At 35.6% G+C, this 9,543-nt stretch overlaps 1 protein-coding gene across 3 annotated transcripts in view; it reads left to right on the forward strand.

Annotated features, from left to right (window-relative positions):
- Positions 1-446: 446 nt before the first annotated feature.
- LOC108747512 overlaps positions 447-9,543 on the forward strand; it is a 9,564-nt gene continuing 467 nt past the window's right edge. Inside the window, exons 1-15 of one of the 3 annotated variants that reach the window (XM_018485059.1) lie at positions 447-1,359; positions 3,190-3,285; positions 3,605-3,784; positions 4,117-4,323; positions 4,591-4,850; positions 5,062-5,251; positions 5,514-5,700; positions 6,414-6,508; positions 6,813-6,836; positions 7,117-7,161; positions 7,278-7,344; positions 7,640-7,807; positions 8,557-8,692; positions 8,822-8,929; positions 9,219-9,371. In XM_018485059.1, coding sequence (XP_018340561.1) covers positions 514-1,359; positions 3,190-3,285; positions 3,605-3,784; positions 4,117-4,323; positions 4,591-4,850; positions 5,062-5,251; positions 5,514-5,700; positions 6,414-6,508; positions 6,813-6,836; positions 7,117-7,161; positions 7,278-7,344; positions 7,640-7,807; positions 8,557-8,692; positions 8,822-8,929; positions 9,219-9,371 — 2,762 coding nt within the window. In that variant the 5' untranslated portion in view covers positions 447-513. The remainder of the gene's footprint in view (positions 1,360-3,189; positions 3,286-3,604; positions 3,785-4,116; positions 4,324-4,590; positions 4,851-5,061; positions 5,252-5,513; positions 5,701-6,413; positions 6,509-6,812; positions 6,837-7,116; positions 7,162-7,277; positions 7,345-7,639; positions 7,808-8,556; positions 8,693-8,821; positions 8,930-9,218; positions 9,372-9,543) is intronic. The other 2 variants (XM_018485060.1, XM_018485061.1) reach the window with 2 other exon arrangements.

Genomic DNA, 9,543 nt, shown 5'->3' on the forward strand with positions numbered 1-9,543 from the left:
TAGATGGAAAATATTAGGTACGACTTAAGTATTATTGACGATTTATTGACGATTTATTGTCAATAAAGAAATCGTTACCAAGCTCGGTGACAAGAGGTCTGAAAAAAGCGTGCGACTTTCAAATCAAAGATTTGATTTCTTAATCAGACAGTCTGAAGTCGGGGATCTAATTCAAAGGTCGACAACCTCTATATTTATAAATGACTGGTCCAATTAAACGTTGAAAAGAGGTAACGAAGCAAACACAATTGACCCTGAAACTGATGGCCAGGTTTGGATTGGATAGAAGATCGCAAAGAACCCAAAGTGGACATAGTGAACTAGGTATATAGGCACGCGAGTAGATGACGACGACGACGACGACGACGACGACGACGACGAGGAGCAACACATCACGGCTATCAGTGCCGTGTAGCGTGGCTGAAGGAGCCCAGGGTATATGTACGGCGTATTAATAGCCAAGTATAGAGCGGTGGTGGGGCCGCGGTTGCTCCCGGGTGAAAATAGAAAAGAATGTTTTTGGAATCCAATTGGACTTGGTTGGCAGAACGATGGGGCAATATGGCCGACTTGGCCGAGCGGGTGGACGATCTGATATGCAGTTTCGACTCGACTGGTGAAACGACCATGGATACGCTATCGATGCTGATATTCGGCTGGATGTTGTTCGGTCTGGTGGTGTTGTGCGTTGGCAAATATGTGTACAATCGTTTCGTGCTGAACGAGCTCACCGCCGCCGCTGCCGCCGCCGCCTCATCATCATCGTCGTCGTCGTCGTCGGCGCAGCTCGGCAAGGATGGTGGCCATGAGAGTGTCGTGACGACGAGTACCGCTGGTACCATTGTTGGAAGACTGTTTAACAAGCCGAAATTGGTATCGCCGTCATCGTCGTCGTCGCTCGTTAGTAGGGCTGGTACCGGTGGTGCAGGTGGTGGCGCGGGTACCGTTAGTGTTGGCGGTGGCGGCGGTGGTGGTACCGTTAGTGCTGCTGCTGTTGCTGCTGCTGCTACCGCTGCTGCTGCTGCTGCTGGCGGCGGTGGTGGCGGTGGTGGTGGTGGTGGTGGTGGTGGTGGTGGTATCAGTGCGATAGCAGGTGCGAGATCCCCGTCGCCGGGCTACGTGCCGCCCACGCCGCCGATCAGGAAACGATTGACCCGGAAGACCTCCGGTGCTATCATCAGCCCGTCTCGAAGTTCCAGGGCACTGCATCTTCCAACCGCGACTGGCGCGGATGCCGAGGCTGTGCGTTGGGTTAACGAACTGATCGTGTGGCTCCATCACGATCTCGTCATCCTCAATGAACTCTTGGCCACTTGGGTGGTTTCCCTTAACGATTTTACCGTCGGCTCCACGGACGAGGTGAGAGGACAAGAGTAGAACGTCGATTATCGTCGTTTCAAACTCTTTATTTGGTTCGCCATAAAATATAGCGCAAACTTTTCATAGAATTTCATTTAAAATTCGAAATTGGCGAATTTTAAGATTTTAGTTTTTTAATCGCAAAGAGAGAAGGGTGGTGGGATTGTATAAATTTAATAATCAGATTCGCGTCACGATCGATCAGGCGAGAAAAACAAATTCTTCCCGAGACATATAGTAGGTGAAAAGAGAACGGGGATACACTTGTGTTGCGTGTGTATGCAATGATTTCGGGTCTAGTCGAACGCTCGAGCGGAATACGATATATATTTCTTCTTATTGTTAGATATCATACGTGGTGGTTTTAAGTTACAACAAAATAGAGAATATCATTCGTTTCAAAGCTTTTATTCTCTCTCCAATTAGAAAGCAGACATCTTCAGATATCTCGAGCAAATTTAATCTCGCGTTTGATATAGTTAATTACTCGCCGCGGTTATTCCGTTCAACGTGTTTTATCAAACGATCTGTGCGTTTGAAATTACCGTCTCATAATTCAGTCCATGAGTTTAGTATACATAAATTGTAAGCATTTTATTGAATCACAATAATTCAATGCGCTCTCAATTATTTCATTTACTTGGAATCACCACACCATTTGTTCGCTAAAAAAAAATTACGAATTAAACATATATATATGTACGTTATACTTTCTATTATTGTCGCTTTTCCAACAGTAGTACTTAATGTCAGTAAATACATTAACGAATTAAATGCGTAAACAAATTGAAAATAATTAAAAGTCTAGTAGTGTCTAGTAAGTGATACAATACCTCTATACATTGACAATAATTTCGGCAGCTATAAATTATAAGAAAATATTATAATTAATATCTTGCGATAAAATCAGATTAGTCTCGCATGATTTTTTTTTTGCTTTCCTGTATAGACAGAATATTTCTTGGTTATTTACATAGGTCAATATGCGTCACATCAAAGGCCACTATAGTAGTATTGCTTAAAAAGGCGTTACGGCTGGGTGCTGTCCTTGCCACGTATAGTCGATCATTTTGTTGGGATAACTTAAAATTTCTTTGAGCGTCGAACCAAATTTTAGCTTAATTAATAGTTTATTGTGCATAACAATTATAAATTTGCAACCTAACTTGAAATTTTTTACGTTATGACGTGAAGCGTTATAATATGTCAATAGGTTATAAAAAATTCTAATTAAAAATTTTTTTTAATTACAATTTTAATCAAAAAATAATTTAAGAAAAAAGAAAATAATTGTATGACAAAGTAACGATTAGTAATGATGATTTTGACAAAAACGATACGGTTATTCGGTAGAAATTGAATGAATCTTCCTAAAGGAATTTCAAACTTATTCTAGAGTCAACGAGAGAAATTCCAGATGGCACGTGTATTGAAAATCGAGTAATCTTATGATGATGTGATGTCTAAAAATTGTCTTATTGCGTGTGTCCTTTGCTGTCTGGGATGTATATAACTTAATTGATACGATATATAAAAATTGATTATTTAGATATATTATATACATATATTTATGTCTAAAAGATTCTTATTTGATCTAGAATATACAGTATATTATTATGTTGTGTAGGTATATAAACGATACGACAAATTATTTTTAGTTCTTATTCTGAATATGCAAACAAGTATACCGCACGATTGCGTGCCGGATAAAAAAGATGGCAATGAGGATAATTATGACACGTAATAAAGAAGTATGACGCAGACGTTTTTAAGCGTATGTATTTCGTTGGCCAGTATGTACAGTCGCAATTAGACACTTATATGTTTTAGCATGGAGTCGGTGTCGAATTCGTTCGTGTACTTCCAGAGACTTATCCGCCAACCTTGTCAAATATCTTCTGCGAATGCGATTCGAAGGATGACGTGGTACGTAGATATTCCCTTCTCGCTTAGCCTTTTGCATTTGAAATTGTGTCAAGATATCAACTTCCTTTTTCGATTATATCGATCGTTTAATTTTATTTTTAGAAACAGAACTTTCGAGCTTGATCAACATCTTTCATGCCAAATCAAATGTCATAGTTACATAAAAAAATTGTACAATGTAAAGAATTTTTTAGTTAAATCATATTATGTAATTATTTTAATTTTCTAAAGCGTTTTAAAGTAATAATTAAACAGTCAATAATTTTCTATTTAAATGGAATTAGCGATTAATCATCTTAAGAAAAGTAATCATTTTTAGACTATCACATGCGACTGTGAGGCTACTCCAGCTTTACAGCTGAAAGCATTTCGGCAACGAGGGGATAAGGTAGATATTAATCATTATCGAGTCAATGTCAATCGTTTCCGAGCTCGTCTCAACGTCATCTGTATCACCGAGAAGCTGCTGATCGATCTGAAATGCGATGGTTGGCCCGAGGTGCGTGCAACATTGTTATCAACGGATTTCCTGTGATGCAACACATGGAAACTTCCGTCCCGTCATTGTGCAATCACAGCTATTTATGATCACTCGTTCTCGATCTCGACAATACATCGTGTTTATACAGAGTCTTGGCCGTCTTGAACAATAGACATAGAACGAACGACAAGTATTTTTTGTACGATTTTTTTAACATTCTCTATAACGAAATTCTCTATAATACAAACGGTGCGGTTGAACGTTGCGATAGAAATCAGCTGAATTGGAGAAGTCAAAGCACTCTTAACGTGTTAATTAATATTATATTCATATTATTTTCCGTATTATAGGTAAAGATCTCTCTAGCAGCGGTGGGCACAATAAAGAAAGACTTGGACGAAAGCCAATTACAAGAAGTGGTAACGGAAATTGTGGTGGGTGCCTTGCGAGGCATCAATGTTCATTTCAATCTTTCTCAATATCCCACGTGTCCTCGATTATGGAGAGAGCCGCCTCCTCAGCCAGGCTTTTCATATCCTACACATTACGACAGTGTAGTAAGTTACATATATCGACATCAAGCAATTGACATTGTCAATTAGATTTAATAATACCTAATCACAAATACTTGCACATTTATAATGTAAATTACAATTCTTATCGCATTATTCTTCAACAAGAGTTATAATTTTATATCACGCTTAGAGATTCATTTTTTCATCGAAATATAGAAGATTATTGTTGAAAGTAAGAACACTTCACTTGTAAATTATCACATATTCTATATTGTTATTATTTGCCAACTGTGATAATTTCACTTATAGAACACTTTGAATTCAATGACACATCAACCATCGTCGCATCAACGTCTTCAAGGACACCCCGCATCCTCGCCTGCTCCAATGCAATACGTACCTGGCGAGAGGCGTTTGCTCGTGAAGGTTGTAAGAGCTATCGACCTCGGCGGTCAACAAGGAGCTGTGGAGCCTTACTGCGTCGTGGAGTTGGATGAACCGCCGCAAAAGAATCAGACTTCTATAAAGAAAGACACCAAAAATCCACTGTGGGATGAGGCATTTTTATTGTAATTATCCATGTAAAATTCATGCGGCTATGTGCTTTATCTATATTATTATTATTATTATTGTTGTTGTTGTTGTTGTTGTTGTTGTTGTGATTGTTATTATACATATTGTTATACCTTATTTTATTTTTACGAAAAAAAATATTCATATGTTCTAATTATATATTAGAAGGCCGTATTTTAGTGACTAAGCGTCCATATACATTTACAGCGATATAAGCCACAACACGAGCGAAGTGTTATTAGAGGTGTTCGATCATGTCAACAAAAGTCAAAGATTCCTAGGGCTAGGAATCGTAGGCGTCGAGGAACTTATCATAAATCCGAGTCAACGGCAAATTATACCTCTTCAGGCACGGCCATACGAGCAAGATGACATTACAGGCACCCTCACGGTGGAGGTAATCCTGATTAACGCGGGTTCAGATTAATTTTTATTCTACGCGATATACATACATTCCCGCAATAAAATACTTCTCTCGGAAATTATTGCAATAAGTTCTAAAAAGATCATCTTTTTTTCTCAAGTGTGTGTTCATGCTCATTAAATTGTCATGAATAACTTGAGATATTCGAAATGTCTTTAAAGAAAATTATATTTTTAATATACAGTTTATAGTGTACCACTGATTTGTTGCTTCCGTGCTGTTATATATTCTGCAGTTCCTGTTCATCGAGGGTGCGGAGGTACCACAAATTGGGACCAAGCCTTATAAGGTCAAGGAGACGATAAAGCCAGTCTCGCCGAGCCGGTCCTACAGTCAAAATGTCATCAGCAGCAATAGTCTGAACTACAACAATGGTAACAGTACACTTATCTTGTACGACTCTGCCGCACAGTCGGAAGGGGGTAATTACCGATTACTTACCAAGCGTTGATGTGTGTGTATATTAATTCGATTGATTTTTCTTTCTTTTTATTAGTATATTAGTGACTTATTGATCTGTCCTCGTAAAAAAGGAAACCTAATGTTTCTCTTGATTAGAATCGGTTTGTGAACTCCCCTACAGTATGTAACGCATTTATTTAAATTATACATCATTCATCGCACGTCGATATCATTTCTCCAATTCGTTTCTCTGATTCGAACGTAATTGGCGTAAGGTTAATTAATATACAAAGCATCATCCGAATGCAACCATTCAAAAAATTATTTATTTGTATAAGTTGATTAAATATATAGACATATAGAGAATCTAAAGTTTTATATATACGTACTTACATTATTTTGGTCTGTCCATATCATTTTTTAAGTTTTCAATCGCTTACATTTTTATAACAATAATATCTAATTTTTATTAGGAAAGATTAATTAAAGCTTAACAATTGATAAATTGTTGAACAAATTTATAAGTATAATACAGAGAGAGGAATTTGGAGCATTCTGTACAAGTCAGATTGTGATGAAAATGCTAGTATTTAAAAATCAACGCTTTTGTAGAAATAGAGAGAGAGAGAGAGAGAGAGAGAGAGAGAGAGAGAGAGAAATAAATAGAGAGAGTCGTAGATTTTATCAAATTCAATTTTTTAAATAAAATTTTATTAGAAAAATATTTTTGCAGACTATTTGACAAATGGTAACGTTGTGGATTCACCATACAAAAGCGGACAAACGAACGGTAATAAGGGAACTTTGATTGTACATAGTCAGCAAAGGGTAAGTTTATGAACAGAATGCAGATTTTTCTTATTGCACGAAAACTTAACAATTGCGTGAAATAAAGCGTATAAAAACTAAAAACTCAGGCTTGAATCTATATATGAAAATGGAATAGAAGTTTAAAGTTTCTAATTGTCAAGAATTCCGTAGAACAATTTGCGTGTGTATAATAAAAAATTATTTTGATTCTCCGAAAATTATTTGTTTTAATAAAAATGATTTATTTTATCCCTGATATGTTTTTTGCGATCATATTGTGACTTTCTACTAAAGCATGATTTTTATTTGACTTCTTTTGCAGCAACCAGAGCGGCAGATTGTCAAGGTAAGAAGTATGTGATATTGATTGTTTGCATTTCGTGTGCATTAAAATAATTATTTTTTATCTATAACGGGAAAAAAGAAATGAACCTCAGGAATAGTTCTGTCAATGTGATGCAACTTAAGAGAGACATCGTTGTATGGTGAAACAAAGTTTGATAAACGAATTGAAAGTGTCGTTATTTGGAGTTGCATTTTAATTTGCTTCAACATTAAGTATTTTTCTTTTGTTTCATAAAAGTATTAACTGTGATTGAGTGCTGTTATTTACTAATGTGTAATAGGTCGCTCTGATGGAGACTGGAAACTGGCAAGAGGTATCTCCGGAAGTAAGTAAATATATGTAATATTATTTTTATCTTTATAAATGAAATTTTATACGATGACAACAAACAATTGATTTTGCACCTACTTGTATAACTTTTCCATAACAATGTCTGTGCAGCACGGAACAAAAGATGTCAATGCTATCTCGGGACCAGAAAGCACGCCTAATTCCTCCAATTCGGAAGGTAAGAATTTTGAAGTGATTAAAATTCCAATTCACGAAAATTAAATAAGTATATAAAATTATAATTTCACGTTAAGTATGTATCACATCTCAAAGCACTATTGAAATATGCAAATTTCATACATTGTTTTATTATTACTTCTGAGCATTGGTATAACATTTGAGTACAATTCTCTCTCTCTCTTACATTGCTTTAAAAATTATTTAATTTTTCTCTTATTACATTTATCGTGTATTTATTATCGCGTTCTTGCAGTAATTTGTAAAATGTAATCAACAACATTTATTTTGTGTAGAGAGAGGAAGAGCACGAAGAAAACGACGTGATTTCTTTGGAACCATAAAGAAGCGACTGAGTCGATCCAAAACGAGAAGTAGATCAGTGGGTCCTGAAGGAGAGATCAATCACGAAGACGCTCATTCGAGATCCATATCCGCCGACAGAGCTCGCGACCCTGGATCTGGTAAGATTTCAATATATCCCTCCCCCCTCCTCCACATCTTTTCCAGTATTCTTTTTTATAAATTAAATTAATTGTCATCATGTCTGCAATAATATATCGTTTTTCTTGCAAGTTGACATTTGTTTAATGATTGTGTGTTTGATATCTATTAGTATATGTGTTTAAAAAAAGTCTGCTCGATTGCGATTGATGTAAACATCTCCGTATAATGGAGAGATCTATCGAAGAGATTACTAGTCTTATTTATAGTCGTTTTTCGATTGTATTGTATTATTACTCACTTGTACACGCTCTGTCTTGCTCACGTGTGTGTAACTCTCACGGTATTCGACTTTAATTGGTAAGTATTGTTAGCAAGAAAAAGAGAACGAAAACTTTGCTTTTCAACAGACAAAATCTGTAATATTATATAATTGATAAGCGTTAATAAATTTGAAGAATAATTTATTCCTAGATCTCATTTACGGATTTAATAATATTAATAATAGTTTACTCTCTCTTGAAAAAATTTGATTATTTATATTCAATTTATCATTATAATTTGTCACAATTACAAATGTTCCGCGCTTACTATATATTCATAAAACATACGGTTTCTATCAATTGTGCTTAAGGAAAGTCGAGTCTATTTTTTTTATTAATATATAATTTATTTATTCTTACGCTTTAAGAGTTACTTTTTTATTCTTTCATCTGCATTAGAGTGAACGTTAACGTATATCTGATACGAATTGATCTTCTTTTTGTAGTTCATCTATCGGTACCAGAACAATCGAGACGATCGAGTTTGAGTGAAGCTTCGGGTATAAGCGGGACATCTACGAGAACATACGTCAACGAAGCTTCCACGCTCGTTCTTGAAACTTTGGAGAACGGTATAAAGAAGTAAGTTTAACTCTCCCTCCAATAAATTCCTTCTCTCTCTCTCTCTCTCTCTCTCTCTCTCTCTCTTTGTATTTTTAGAAAAAAGCATATATGTTTTTACACCTTTTTATATATTTTCTATAATTTTAGACATTACCTCGTACCACTTTCTCTCGCACAGAAAAGTAAATGGAGAAAAAAAGGGACAAAGCTGCACATATTTAACGATCATACATTTATCGCCAAGCACATGGCGGGGTAAGTTGTAATCATCTTGCCGATATGACATTATCAATTCCTAGTTGTACAATTGTTGGCACGATATTGATCAAATATTGGTCCAAGATTGGCCTAATATGTCTCCAACATACAAGAATATCCTAGCAATTTATTTGCGATATATTGGTTAAACAATTATATATATATATATAAATTGTATATATATACACGATTGATGGAAATATTATGCCATTGAATTGATCAACATACGAAAAATATAATTAACATTTTGTAATTGTAATAGAGTAAATGGTCACTTTGTTTTTAGAGGAACAGTTTGCGAAGTATGTAAAAGAACTCTTGCACGAAGGCTCGGTAAGCAGGGTTACGAATGTAGGGATTGTCAGATGAAGTGTCACAAACACTGTCATGTGAAAGTCGATACGACATGTCCTACATCCACTATCCAAAGCATCGAGTTGTGAGTATCCTGAATCTTGATGTTATCATCATTTTAAATATTAAGCTAAATATTCCCAAGTTTCTCTCAATGAAAATCTTTAGAGTCTCGTTATATTTACAATTAAATTGTCAAAAAATTATCAAACATTATTACAATTATGTTTTATTTATTTCTATAATATATATATATA

The sequence above is a fragment of the Trachymyrmex septentrionalis genome, unplaced genomic scaffold (assembly GCF_001594115.1).
Source record: "Trachymyrmex septentrionalis isolate Tsep2-gDNA-1 unplaced genomic scaffold, Tsep1.0 scaffold2, whole genome shotgun sequence".
NCBI lineage: Eukaryota > Metazoa > Arthropoda > Insecta > Hymenoptera > Formicidae > Trachymyrmex > Trachymyrmex septentrionalis.